The 15,535-nt window shown below is 35.5% G+C and overlaps 1 protein-coding gene across 1 annotated transcript in view; it reads left to right on the top strand.

Annotated features, from left to right (window-relative positions):
- Positions 1-670: 670 nt before the first annotated feature.
- The window catches only part of LOC124354333 (3'-5' RNA helicase YTHDC2-like), a 97,279-nt gene continuing 82,414 nt past the window's right edge, over positions 671-15,535 (top strand). The window contains exons 1-6 of the mRNA XM_046804704.1: positions 671-981; positions 3,869-4,000; positions 9,292-9,382; positions 10,520-10,719; positions 13,302-13,433; positions 13,483-13,679. Coding sequence (XP_046660660.1) covers positions 3,886-4,000; positions 9,292-9,382; positions 10,520-10,719; positions 13,302-13,433; positions 13,483-13,679 — 735 coding nt within the window. The 5' untranslated portion in view covers positions 671-981; positions 3,869-3,885. The remainder of the gene's footprint in view (positions 982-3,868; positions 4,001-9,291; positions 9,383-10,519; positions 10,720-13,301; positions 13,434-13,482; positions 13,680-15,535) is intronic.

The raw sequence follows: 15,535 nt of genomic DNA, 5'->3' as shown, positions 1-15,535 counted from the left end.
AATAAAATCCGCTCTGATGCTCAACTACTCAACATTTTAATAATAAACTAGATTATTTGTTCTTTAATTCTTGGAAATGCTATTACAGTGCTTATTATTCTATTGCAGTCAACTCGGCAATTCATTGCGAAACACTAGTTGGGCTTTAATATTTGTGATTAACGGCGATTTGTATTGCGAACTACCAGTTAGCCGCGGCGTTGTACGCAATGTCCTATTGAACTACAAGGATGTCCCGTCGGTATATCTTTTGAAATGGCATGATAAATAATCCTGAGGTAAGTGATGGTCACGGAAGGGCATTCTAATTTCCTAATCCATTTCAGAATGAGTAAAATTTATGTTTAAAGAGCAATATTTGGTGCCCTAAAGTCGGAGAGAAAACAGTTTTTATGGTACAGGTAAGGTAAAACACATAAATGTCTCTAAAACTTATAATAACATTATAATATTTAGTTGCGTAGCTAGAACTATGAAGTAAAAAAGCAAAAACTTTACCTTTTTTGGCCAGAGTCTAAGCCAATACTAATCTTACTAAAAGCAAAACAATTTACTTATTAATATGAACTATGGGAGTAGAAAAAATTGCCCCAGTTGACTAAATGACAGGACTATCGGCTCAGCTCAATCTCGCCTCGGTCACTGGAGTGCAGTGAGTCTCGTTTTGTTATCTTTGATTTTGCCGTTGTATTAGACAGACAGTGTGGACGTTTGAGAGGAAGGTAGGCGAAACGAAATGAAATTTAAAGGAGTATGTGACTTTTGAAGAAGACAGGCTAAAATTAATTTTATAGACATTAAAATATATAAAAACCCAACAGTGTACTTAGAAGTATGTTTTCAATGCTAACATAATAATATTATGTACATAACATTGTGACAGGTTAAGCCTAATAATAACAAATATTATTATAGGCCTACGCCCACAGTACTAAGAGTAAGGTTAGGTTAATTTTTATACGCTGACAACTATTTGGCTAGGTGAGACATTAAATTATGTCTAGCATATAATAGATTAGTACATACATGCTTATTTGTCTGATCTTATCCACTCAGGAGTGTTCGAGATTATTATTTATATCTATGTATGAAAATTGTATACATAAGTTAGTCTGCCTGTTTATGTATGAAAATTGCAAATCTTATAGTTGCAGTATAGTAAGTGATCACAATCAAATCAGGAAATCAAATTATCGATTAGAAATACCTAAAATAGGCCTATCGTATACAAAAACAATTTCTAGTTATTTACAATTATTGCCTTCTATTTTAATGTGTAAATAACAATGTTATTCAAAATATAAAAAAAAAAACATTCTAAAATCAGTTGTATGGTGTTTGGTATTATCTGGAGGCCAATATTTTTGAAAGAATATTTCCTACTGGGAACCTAAAAAAAAACATTATTAGTAAGAACAGACTGATTTTACTTACTGTGAAAAGTACATGTCATTATGACTACTGTATAGGTTCTTGTTTTCTCCATCCCAAAGGGAAGTGATATCGGCGAAAAGGAGGCCACTATGTCCCTATCTACTATCTGTATTAGGCTATATAAGTAGCTAAATACATATGCATATATTATAAATATAAAAAGTTAATGACCGCTCAAGTGATCTGAGCTTGAATTTAGATACTACCTTGATAGATGTTTCTGTTTTTAACTGGAAGTATGAGATGGTACAATGTAATCTGACGTTAGAAAAGATGGACGATCTGGGACATGATCTGAAGTCGGGAAAGTGCTAATGCTAATGCTCCTGGCCATCATTGTGGGCTTCGGTAGGTGCCACTCCACACTTCTGGTGAAAAAGAAAAAAATCACTTAAGATAGTACCCAAATTTAAGCTCAGATTATTTAAGCGCTTTTTATCTTTAACTGTGGTACCACTAGTAATATATTTGTGATAAACTAAACCTACTTATATTGCGTAGTAAATAGGGGCAACGTAGCCTCCTTCTCTCGGAAATCGATTCCTTTTAGATAGTCTTGTGAACATTCAGGCATCGGACATTTTTAGTCCATTAGATCCAATTTGCACTGTGTAAGCACACATTAAGTTTTTGTTTAGTCAATATAGGCATTCTTCCTAATAAATAAATGTATCATCAGCCATGTTAATTTTATTTGGAGGTCAAAATGAAAGGGCATCGAAAAGGTTAAAAATATGAAACTATAATATTGTTTTCAGATTATATTTTTCCTAGCTTGATACAGTTAAATCACAGACAAATAATTAATAGTTATATCATTGTCAGCCAACTAGATCAAGAGGCTGAAAGTAACCACTTCAAGGGCCTTTATATACTTAACTGATACTGATTTAACTGTTATTTATGCGTCTGTCGTTTGTTTTTAAGCATGTAAAACTAAGAAACATTCTGATCTAAAATAATGTTATTTCATATTTCAAATCTTTTTTGATACCCTACTATTTTGACCTGCACCATAACTAATGTGGCTGATAGTCAATTTCTTTCTTAAGCCGCGTTTACACCGGAGTTGGCAACCAATGATTGCAGACTTTTATTGGCAATTTTTAGTCAAACTCCTTAAAACAACTGCAACTCGCATTGCCAACTGTAGTTGCAGACCGATTTTACGAGTTGGCAACCAAAATTTTGTTTTTCGACTGAAGTTGGTAAAGATCAAAGGCGGTTGCCAACCTCGGTCGGCAATACGAGTTGCAGTGCCAAATTGAGCGGCGACTTGAGTCTGCAACTAACCCCGCTACCCCTCCCACCTATCGGCTCCACGCGGTCAATAGGTATTTAACATTTACTCACCTGTATGTTGTCCTTCAGGAAACATATCAAAGCCTCACAAACATCTGGCACAAAGAGAAATATCGCACTTTTTGAAACTTTAAACAAATAACTGATGCTTGTATAAGAGTCGCCAGTTGCCAAAAATCACAAAGTTATAGCTAACTTTCACGCACTAGAATTGCTTTCCTGTAGTTAGTATCCTTTTTGCTAATTATGTGTTCAATACCAACAATTAAACTTTCAAAATTGTTGCTCGACATTCTTAAAATTAAAGTTTTTTATTCTGCCATCGCATCTCAATTCTCCTGTCAAAGGATCTGTATCATCTCTATTTAAGTCATTCAATAGATCGCTGCCACTATACCTTGCTCTTGCCTGCAATGAAGGTCGAACCCAGAATCTTCTCCGTCTTCTCAATTTACCTAGAACAACACACGCTGCCGCAGCAAGTACAACCTCTTCCGCACTCGACATTCTATATACTGTCTAATTTTTTTGTTGCAAGTTGCAGTAAAAATTAAGCAAACTGTGTTCATGGTTGCAGATACAAATTGCAAACTTTCATCGGCAATCGGAGTTGGCAATTTTTGGTTGCCAATTTCTGTGTAAACACGGCTTTAGATGAAATATCTGTATCGATTTCAAGAAAAATCAGGTTTTGTGTTTATACAATTCAAATTGGTTATTGGCTCCTGGATTATAACTTTGTCGTACCAGATGCGTCAACCCAATGTAAAATCTTCACTATAGTAATCACTGATTATCTTAAGTAGAAATTAAACTGTGACCATGAGTAAGTGTTCAGTTGTGTATTAAACCTGATGACTGGTTTGTCACTGAACTGTTCTATTGTGGTGCTTTACTACTTTGTGTTCAACAATTTAAGAGATTTGTTAGTCTGTTTATAATCTTATGTTTTAAATCGTTACAGAGAAAGACGAGTGTAAATATCAGTTCTTGTAACTTAGTGTTCAGTTTTTCTCATATCATTTCTATGGCAGATGTACTAAACCCTGACTGTACTCTTTGAAATTATCCATAATAAACAAATTTGAAGAAAGAGGAAGAATTGCTGTAACAAAAATTTAATTTTTTGCAGGTGAACTGAAATTTACAATGGCTCAGAAAAGATACAAAAAGGACGGCAAAGTTTATGATATTGTTCCTGATGAATCACAATATTTGATAAATCTAACTTTGAAGAGGTTTGTCAATAACCCTGATATAAAAGGTAAAGTTACTTTATTGCACAAATAATGTCGCACTTATGGTATTACATTTTACATTAATTACATTACTTATTTATTATTACATGCCTAGTTCAATGTTTTCTAGCCTTTAGTTTTGGGTGGTGTTCTTTGACTAGATTATTTTAAGATAGCCGATAGGGGAATAACATTTGTGGAGAGTATGTGTGTGTTTTATTTTATATATAAAAACTGTTATTTCCATTTAAAATCTGTGAAATAAATATGGCTCTCCAGATTGAGGCAAACATATCTCAAGAAATTCATGAATTGTGTAAGCAATGTTTCAATATATATATATATATATATATATATATATATATATATATATATATATAGACCAAACAGACCAGAATTTGATGGTAAGTACCCTAAGAACAAATTTTAAAATCTTTATGTAGAATGCAAAATGAAATCCCATTGCAGTCATCTCCATTGGTAGCACAAGGAAAATTTCTATATAACTTCACCCAACATGACCCCCAGAGGCCAAAATCGCCCTGTTCTATAAGTTATGTATCTACGAGGGGGTACCCAAAAGTAACCGGAATTGTATTGCTGGCAGCCGGCAGCGTGTAGTACACATTCGCTAGGCGTGTGTCGCGCAACCCATTGCGAGCTCAGTGACCCCAGTTCCGTTGTCCTAGTGCATTCTGTTCGTTCGTAGTGACTGTTTTCGCTAACCCTGTTTTGTTCTTGTTTCGTTTTTTGTCATGGCAAGTTTAAGTGAACAACGTGCAGCTGTGAAATTTTGTTTTTTACTTGGTAAAAATGCTGCAGAAACTATTTTAATGTTGAATACAGCTTACAAAGATGATGCTATTGGGAAAACTCAGGTCTACGAGTGGTTCGCTCGATTTAAAAATGGCGACATGTCGATTGAAGACAAACCTCGTTCTGGACGTCCATCAACCTCTCGAACGGACGAAAATGTTGAGAAAATTCGTGAACTTGTGCTCACCGACCGTCGACAGACAATTGAGGAACTATCAGAGAGTAGTGGGTTAACTTGGAGCTCGGTTCAGCGAATTTTAACAGGAGATTTAGGACTGAAAAGGGTTGCTGCCAAATTTGTTCCTCGACTTCTGACTGACCATCAAAAGGCACATCGAGTTGAAACTTGCCGCCTTCTGAAAGAACAACTCGAAAATGATCCCGATTTTCTGGAAAAGGTAATTACTGGTGATGAGTCATGGTGCTATGGTTATGACCCAGAAACGAAGCAACAGTCAAGCCAATGGAAGTCGCCATCTTCACCTCGTCCAAAAAAATGTCGGCAAGTGAAATCAAACATCAAAACCATGTTGATTTGCTTTTTTGATGCTAAAGGCATTGTTCATTCTGAGTTTGTTCCTCCAGGTCAGACTGTCAACCAAACATTTTATTTGGAGATTTTAAGAAGATTGCGCAACAGTGTTCGCCAGAAAAGACCCGATTTGTGGCAGACTGGAGACTGGTTCTTCCACCACGACAACGCACCGACACACACAGCCATCTCAGTTAGGCAGTTTTTAGCCAAAAACGGCATGGTTCCGCTGCCCCACGCACCTTACTTGCCTGACCTCGCTCCATGCGACTTTTTTTTATTTCCACACATGAAAAGAGGCTTGAAAGGTCAACGATTTGACAGCGTTGAAGAGGTTAAGAAAAAAACGAAGCTCGAGCTTGCAGCCATTTCTAAAGATGACTACAAAAAATGTTTTGATCAATGGAAATACCGTTGGGACAAGTGTATTAGTTGTAATGGAGATTATTTTGAAGGAGATAAGGTCATATTGTAAAAAATTTGATAATATATAATTTTTATAAAATAATTCCGGTTTTTTTTGGGTACCCCCTCGTATCTTATATAACTCAGCTTGTGGAAATGATAATTTCCCCCAAAAAGCCCAAACTTGGTATAAAATTAGTATTATAAACATTTCGGCTAAGTTCATTGGCCAGCTCAGTACGCAACTCTGTTACAATATATAGCAGTTATTTAAACGTCAAAAATTTCAGAATTTCATTATTTATGTACCTTCAGAAATAATAAAAAGTGTTCTGAAATGTGTATAACATTTTCTAAACATTTAGTAATAAACAATATTTTGTATCTCAAATGGTTTTTGAGATATCAATAGAATGTAAATCCCATAAGATTATTTTTATCACCAAGATCTGATGAATGAAATGCTAAAACAAGAGCAAACTGGTAAAAAAATTGATCCCATACATATCTTGTCCAAATTTATTGGTCAGCTTGTTAAATCATTTCATTGTAATATGGCACACATTTAAACTTTAAAAAATCTAAACTGATACTTAAGGACTGAGTAGAAAAGTTCTGGAATACTAATGGCATTTCCTAACTAATTTTGGGAACGGTTTACAAGATATTGAGCAGATGTAAATCCCATACATTTTACAACTCCTGCACAGTGTTAAAAAAATAATTTTAGAAATTTCAACACCCATTTTTACTCCATTGTTCTTTTTATCCTAAATTAACCGGTTAAATATTCAGTGTTATAATTAGACATATTTTAGCTACTTTATTTCCTACAAAAAGAGTTGATTTAAGCATGCTACACATTTTAATTCCCCTACTTAGTTAAATGTACCTTCACTATGACATATCACTATTTATTGAAACAATAAACCAAAATGTACAATAAGTTTTTAATGCTGCTAATAACAGACCCCAAGGCTTTAGGTAATGAACATAATAGGTACATTAATAAATTAGTTGTGCAAGTTACATTTTTAATTTGAGAAGTTTGTACATTGTTTTAAGAATTTTTGTTGTTTATTTCCTTAGTGCATTATTGTCAAAAATGGAATTCTGTTAAAATATTCAACTATGATATGAAAAGAATTGTAATTTGACAATAAAAATTAAATATATTTTCCTTAATTTTTGTGTTGTTATATGACATTCCACAGTTTTATTATTATTAGTTTTCATTTTGGAATCACTGGAATGGATGTTGGTAAAATTTTAAATGAACCTCATCTCATCTCTTAGCCACATGGGTTTCAAAAATTTAACATTCCAACAACAAAAATCTGCAAAATATCAAAACCATATTCATCAGTCAAAAAAATCTTCCCAAATATTGAGGGGTGAGTTTCTTAACATTGTAAATTGGTGCCTTTGCACCATGAGCAGTCACTGAGAAATGATTTGGAGATTTCAACAATCCAATTATGGACATCACGTTAAAACTCAAAATACTTCAATTGTGAAATCTTATAAATTATTTGTGGTGGAGGTTCATTGCTTAATTTAATCAATCATATCTTTATTTACAAACAGTACACAATATATAGACGAATACTATTGCAAGTTAAATTATTTACAAGCTAACATCACAATAAAATGTATTTAACGCCACTAAGCAATGCATTCTCTGTCAAAGGCTGTCCACAGCTGTCTTCGCCATTAAAAGAACATTAGCTGTCAGCACAGAGGAGGCAGCTTTAACAGCCTACCATGCCCTTTTTGAGAGCCTCATATACTATGGAGTTTCGGTATGGGATGGAACCTCTGCACATAACTTACAACGAGTTCTAATTTTACAGAAGAGAGCCATCCGAACCATAAAAGGAATGAAAATGCAAGATAGTTTTTTTTTTCTCTTAGGACAAGAAGTTATAAATTGCACTTAGTCCTGTAAAGACCGTTGCGCTGCTTCCGGAGTGATAGGATATTCAGGATGGGTAAGGTTAGGGAGTAGGGGCTGCCTTCTATCGAGATCCATGAGGAAGAATTAGGGCACTACATCTCAAAGTCATCCCGGAAGAAGGGAGGCCAGCTGTGAACCAGCCTCCCCAGTCAAAGTAGACAGGGGGTGGCACACCCTTGTTGAGGTTAACAAGAGCCTCTGAGGTAAGGGAACAAACCCCACCAACTCCAACAGCCATCCTCCACAGTAGATTAGACCTATCGAATTGCCCATGAACCCCAGAATCTCAACATTTGCGGTTAGTGGTGTGCCGCTACTGGACATCCATAAGGTTGCCCAGATTGAAGTGGCGCATCGGTTTTTGCTGTGCCCAGTGGTGGGTTCAACTGGTAGCTATAAACCAGCCAGAAGTGATCCCTGCTGGGTGATGCAAGATAGTTGCCGGCCAGTCTTTAAACATCTGAAGTTATTAACCGTTGTAAATATATATATCTTCCAGTCTACAACACTAGCTTGTCTCCTAGGAATAAATAAGCGACATCAGGATGTTCACACACACTGCACCAGACATGGAACTGACTTCAACCTGCCGGCCCATCGCTTGAAGCTCTTTGAATCAAAACCTTCTTACGCAGGTGCAAAATTTTACAATGCCTTACCCGCATCCTTGAAGGTCTTGGAGCTGGAAGTTCTTAGGAAGAAATTAAAATCTTGGCTAGCAGATAGACCCTTCTACAGTGTCAATGAATTTTTAACTTGGAGAGAGTGACCATGGCAATTGGCAAGCAAATGGACTCTTTTCTATAAATAATGTTGCCTACATGATGCCTGTTTCTATCTTGATGATAGCAAATAAAGATTTCTGTATTCATAATTATATCATTAAATTTCATTAACAAGTAAAAGGTTTTTCAGTAGATATGATATATTATACTTAATTCATGAATACGAGAGGTTGGCTGTGGTGTCCCTGTTTATTGTCCTGTTGTTCCCTGTTAAAGAAAATTATGAAGATATGAGGATAAAGTGCTTAGGTACATATGTTAAATATCCAATGCTGTTTGATAAAGAAAATTGTATTGGGCCACTATCTAAAACATGAAGTTTAAAATTTGTAATTTAGTTGTCTCTTTAAAAATTAAAATTCCCATACAAGCCCTTAATTGTTCAAGTAGTAAATTATCATCGAACCAAACATGATTTGGAAATGTTTGTTAAGTACAATGTTTCTCCTTAGTGTGTCTTAACTTTTATTATATGCAAATGTTCAGTTCAGCTCCATTCACCTTCTGCTTAATTTAGCGTCTGAAAACTGGCATTGTCCTGGAAATCACTCTTGGAATCTGGAGCCCACATTTGTCTGAAGGGATCCAGCCAGACCGAAACAGTAGAGTCCCTTAGCAATGGTCTGTGACAGCATCAGATTGCAGACATTACACTAAGCGAATGGAGAAATGGAACTGAACTGAATATTCATTCTGAATCAACCCTTCCCTCCATAGCTAGGCCATTATTATAGATATGTATTTTTGTGTTTGTATAGGAGATAAAAATTTTCACAAAATTTATTTTTGATTTATAAACTTTATTATGTATTTTTGTTGCAGAGTTTGAATATATATCAGCATTTGAGTCCTGCGAACGGGCCTATGTTCATGAGAAAGCTAAGGAACTTGGCTTGAAGTCGAAAAGTCGAGGGTAAGCCTTCTTCAATGTAACCTAGAATAGGATAAAGTTCAATGGTTTAGTCCCAGTTAACTGGATCGTTTGTATCATATTGTATTTTTCTTCAATTCAAAATGAAGATGAATTGTAGTTGCAATTATGCAGCAATACTGTGCAGACCCACTGGCAGAACATTCAAAACACAGTCAGTGGTAGAAGTGTAGATTATTGTGATCACTCAGTTACAAATATGCAACACTGCTGTGCAGTGCTTCTGGAAAAATATTCAGAATCATCTTTGTTAATAATCATCAAGATTACAAATAGTGTCAAAATTTTATTTTATTAGTAGATTCAGGTCAGTCCTCGAAAGTTCCTTGGAGAAATTCTTCAAGAGAGTAAAAGGGTCGATCCTTAAGCCATTCTTTCAGTGCTGCTTTTAGTAGGTTCCCTCTTTTTCATTGACATTTTTTGTGAAGTTTCCTGCCCATGTAGGATGGTTTTGATTCATATAGCTTTTGATGGTGTACTAGAAGGTTATATAATTCACGATTTCTGGTATTATAGTGGTGAATATTTCTGTTTTTTAGCAAATCTTCTCAGCACACATTACATCACAACTTCTAGAATGTATAGAGCAACTATTGTCATAATTGTCAAAGATTTGAAAGCGTCTCTGTGACTTTCCAGGTGATGTAGACCTGCTAGGACTCTGATAGATTTTTTTCCGGATGACCAGGACTCTTTTTAGATTTGTTGCTATTGTACCACTCCATACAGCGAGCGAGGCCATATCTTAGATAGGTTTCAAAAACAAGCAATATGCTAATCTAGCTGTTAGTGTTGCAGAGGGATTTGATTTTTTTTATCAGATACAGGTCAATATTCAGTTTGTTTTATTAAAGGTATCTTTATGTGGTGTCCAAATTATATTATTATCTATAGTCAGGTTCAGGAACTTAACGTGAGGTTCCATTTGTACATCAGGAATGACTTTAACTTCAGATGCTCGTCTTCTAAAAGCTATCTGACAGGGCAGTGACAGTGTACAAGCGAGATGGCTCCACCATAATCCAAGCGGATGCAGTGATCCACACGTAATATTTTAGATGGTTAAGTAGCTGTGAGCAAAGTAGGTTTCCTAAATGGTGTAAGATTGGAATGTTGCAGGAAAGGGCTGAACAGGGCAGTGACAGTGTACAAGCGAGATGGCTCCACCATAATCCAAGCAGATGCAGTGATCCCACTGGTGAGACCATCACGACAAGCTATCCTCACTCTCCTTGCATCACATCCTGTCACCAACAAGGAACGACAGGATTTGCTTCCCATCACTGAAAGAGACAGGTCCTTCCCACCTGAGGCTTCTTGTGAGTTTTCACTTTAAACTAAGTTAGATAAAGTAACGATATGTAAGTGATAGCTTTGGATTTTTTCACACTAATCTAGATTCTGAAAACTATTAAACTATAGTTGTTTTAATGTTAAATTAAGAAAATTTGATTTCAGTTTTCAATAGCAAAATAATCGATTCCCAACAATATTGAAATGTATAGTCTTTGAATTTTGAGTTTAGCTCCAGTTCACCTACCTTTTATTGCAGCACCTGGTATCTGACGCTGTCACAGACTTGACTCCTGGAATCTGGACTCATGTTTGTCTGAAGAAATCCAAAGAAAGTTGACGACACAGAAGCTCAAAACGAAACATTTACATCGTTTTGATGTTTGTAGCGATTGCATAAATGTTTGCTACTAACGTAATATTACACATCGTTATATTATTCCTGTTTATTTTGTTGTCTCCTGTCATAATGTATAAGAAGCATTTCTATGACAACCAGGTTTTGCTCAAGTAGTTATGATGTTTTCTACTAGATGTCAGCACTTTCTTGATTCTCTATCATAGGGGTTTGCACCTTGGTCAGTTAGATGTAGTCACAGAGTGAAGATAGCTACCGCATTTTTTTGTTACATGTCACCCTTCCTGGAGTATTAGATGGTTTTATTTCTAGTGTTTAATTGTACCATGGCAATATATGATGCACAATAATAGATTATTGGCTTCGTTTGAGTGATAATGATAAATTCAGTAAAATAAATAGTTAAGGTACAAAATGAAAACCCTTAAGGGGTTAATGATGGTTTTTGTAGTTTCTAAAATAACATCAGAAGTATTCACATCTTCACAAAATCTAAACTCTGTTAATGTGATTAATTTATTTTAATTAAAAAAATTTACTCAATTTTTTTAAACGCATTTCTCTATTAATTTAGCTACAAAAGTCAAAAAGAGGGATATGGGTCTAAAATTGTCCATGGGTGTTTTTGGTCCATATTTATAGATAGGGGATGATTTTTGAGAGGTGGGCCCAAAATTTGGAAACAATCTTTAATTAATTTAGCCGGTATTCTATCCCAACCAGGAGCAGAACATCCCCTAACACCAAAGCTCTTGCCGAGTAACAGGCTGCACTCAAAGCAGCATCAGTGGCATGGTCGGCATCCTCAATCTCCAAAGGCCCTACTGGGTTAAGGACAACCGCTAGGCCTGATCCCACGGATAATGTTACAGGCATCAGAAATTGTTTTGATGGCAGTAGGACTTACAGACTCTCTGTCCCCATATAACATCCACTGGGAACCAGACCCTCCTCAAGGCCTGCCCTGAGACCTTGTTAACAACATCCCAAAATTTGTTTATTTAATTTTATTTCCAGATTCTTTTAGCTTGTCTTCCAATTCTGAGTGAGATGTGTCATATTTAGTTTTAAGACCATAAATTTAATTCTTCAGTAGACTATTTTCATTTACAAAGAAGCTACCAGCTTCAGCAGAAAGAGTTAAGGATGTTTCTAAATCTTGCTCTTTGTTTGATGGCAGCTCTATAATTTTGTTCTTTTATTTTATAAGACAAATGTGGTTGGTCATGTAACAGAGCTTCTTGTGCTTCAGCCAGAGCATTTTAAAAGGCAGAATTTAATATTTTTTGTTTAGAAGTTTCATGTCAGTAAGTGAGTATTGTACTTTAAATTTTTTATAGCTAGTTTGACTTACGGAACTTATACTTGTTAAACTGGTATGAAATGTTGGTGTTGGTTTTTCATCCCTTATTCATCTATAAACCTCTTTTTCCATTGCATTCACTGTCACTTAGTGTTTCAGGTGGCCATTTTTGTTCTGTTCCAATCAGGAAAGCAAATGAGTATTGTCTTCACAACTTTTTATTGGACGGGGTGACAATACCGTCTTTTATTGGCTTGATTGTTGCTTTGTTTCTGGGCCATAACCGTAGCACCATGACTCATTGCCAGTAATGACCTTCAGTAGGAAATCAGATTTCTAGTTGTTCTTTCAAATCACGACATGTTTCAAATCGACATTCTTTTTGATTATCAGTCAGAACGCGAGGCAACTTGGTAGAGACCCTTCTCATTCCCAAAATCTTCATATACACCCTCTGTTTTCTAAATATAAATCGCAATATGTGTGTTGTGTGTGTTCATACATGCATGTGTAAAATGTAGATCAAGAATAATTAAATATATTCTAAATATATTTATTTACAGATGAGGATATCGTCCAGTTAATAATATTTAGTTTCAAGACTTTCAATTAGAATGATTTTTGCTAGTCTGTGACAGGTAATTAAGTGTCAATAGTGATCTCTTCATAAGCTTAAAGATTATGTGATCAGTCTGATTATTACACTGTCAAATCACCACCAGTTATATGTTCAGTTTAAAACTGTAAGTTCTATGGTTTATTTCAGTGAGAAATATCGACAAAAACCAGTGTTGGCTACAAAATGGTGTACAAATAGTGCCACCAAGTGGAGTTAACAATGAACTGCTGCAGTTTCAGAATACTCTGACCATCTGGCCCACGAACGTCTCAAATCAATACTGGTGATATAATGAATTTCAAACTGTCTATTGTGCTGTTTATTTTAGTGAGAGAGACCAACAAGAACCAGTGTCGGCTACACAATGGTGTACCCATAGTGCCACCAAGTGGAGTCAACAATGAACTGCTACAGTTTTGCAAGACTCTGACCATCTGGCCCACGAACGTCTCAAATCAATACTGGTGATATAATGAATTTCAAACTGTCTATTGTGCTGTTTATTTTAGTGAGAGAGACCAACAAGAACCAGTGTCGGCTACACAATGGTGTACCCATAGTGCCACCAAGTGGAGTCAACAATGAACTGCTACAGTTTCGCAAGACTCTGACCATCTGGCCAATGAAAGACACCATAATCCAGGCCATAAACTCACACTCTGTTGTCATCATCAATGGAGAAACAGGCTGCGGCAAAACCACTCAGGTGTGTAGGCATGTGCTGCCTGGTTTCTCCATACCTTAAACTTTTTTTAAAATTAAAAATTAGGTATTTAGATAGCTTACAATATTTTCTATTAACACATTCACTGCTGACGACGCCTTTAGGCGTCATGCCGGTCTTATGGTGTGTGTGGCTGATGCCTTTTGGCGTCAATAACCGATTATGGCACGCCCTTATTTCCCGCCATATTGTGATGCAGCGTGTCAGTTATTGATTACCAGTGATACTGTAAAATTGCATTTGGAGGTTATATTACATGGTGTTATTGATAGTTTTTATTACATGTTATACATCGTATAAATATGGGTGACAAAAGGAAAAGAGACTTTCGTAATCCTGATAACTGATAAATGTGGTATAAAAGACTGTTATTTGTGAATTTTAATATTGGAAGACATTATACATGTTTGTGTATTTTATTATAATAAACATTTGTACAATATAAAATCGTTATATTATTACCCGTATCAAAATTACATCAAACGCCCATAGGCGTCATCAGCACACACTACAAGAATGTTGTGTTATGTGGTGACGACGCCCATGGGCGTCATTATTATTTTTTATCAATTTTGACTAAAAATTATTATCAATATGCATTTTTAATACTAATAAACAGTTAAAAGTAATAAATTTAAATTTTTTATATATATATATTTTCAGCACACGGTGTAGGTGTAGATGATATGGTCAGCAGTGAATGTGTTAAACTACTTTTTTCTCAATCCTTGATTTAGTCAGGTAAAATTAATTATTCAACTTCTAAAAAGCAACTAATTACTTATGCTTAGATACAATTCACCAGTAACTCGAAAGCAACGGTTTGATAGAAAATCTGAGTCACATATCGCATAGCATTTAATGTCTTCACTATATACAAAGCACATATTCCCTAGAACGTTATCAAGTCTGTTTACTCTGGGTTGCAAACTTTGTTATTCTTAACCCATTGGCATGCTGTTTATTTAATGGGCTTTTAGCACTTAGGAACCCTGTATTTTTTGTAGTGTGGTTGGTTTTACAAACAAATTGCAATAGCTTGTAGTTTTTATGTGAGATAAAGTTATGAAACTTCACCAAATTACTCTTTAAGTAGTTTAATTTAAGTATTTGTGTGTGCACATGTGCATGTGTATGTTTTTTAGAATGAGAACAAGTAAATTGGATTTTAGCTTACATTTCGATCATTAATGAACTTATTCATAACTAACCAAAGCAAAAGCAAAAACTGAACCCACAAAAGGTTGTGTCCCTAAAATTTCCGCACCATTTTTGTAACTAAATATAACTCACTAAATTGCAATGATAATGACAAAAAATACTACAATTTTGTTATTTGGAGTACATTTAGTTTAACACAAATATGAAAAGTCTTAGCTTTAGAATATAAAAATGGCCAAAAATACTAGGGCTGGGAGAATTCAGCTGAGCGGCTCCTGTGTTGAAATCAGAAGGCTGTACAATGGCAGTGCCCAGAAGTGTTAATTATTTCTCAAAAGGAAGGGTTTCCCAGGTGTTCCTCTTAAGCTTATGAATATTTCTACTGGTCCCTACATCTTGGGATGAATATAATAAGACAGGTGCTCTGAGTGTAGAATAGTCCCTCTGTTGAGAAGGTCCAGGCAACTTCCTGAAGAATTTGCAAGGATGTGTGTTTGTTCTTAGCTTCTTCCTGAACAGTCTCTACAGGTTCTTCGTTGTTGTACTTCTCCATGTTTGTCTTCTTTACAATGCTCAGTAGCAACGTCCATGTCGGAAGCAAACCAACATTTTACAACCCGCCCAACTACCCCCACCCTTTCACACCATACATCACCATGTTTACCTCTCATTTTATA

Source organism: Homalodisca vitripennis, chromosome 1, assembly GCF_021130785.1.
Source record: "Homalodisca vitripennis isolate AUS2020 chromosome 1, UT_GWSS_2.1, whole genome shotgun sequence".
Classification (NCBI taxonomy): Eukaryota; Metazoa; Arthropoda; class Insecta; order Hemiptera; family Cicadellidae; genus Homalodisca; species Homalodisca vitripennis.
Note: the sequence above shows the minus strand (reverse complement) of the source record. Positions and strands in the feature narration are given on the sequence as shown.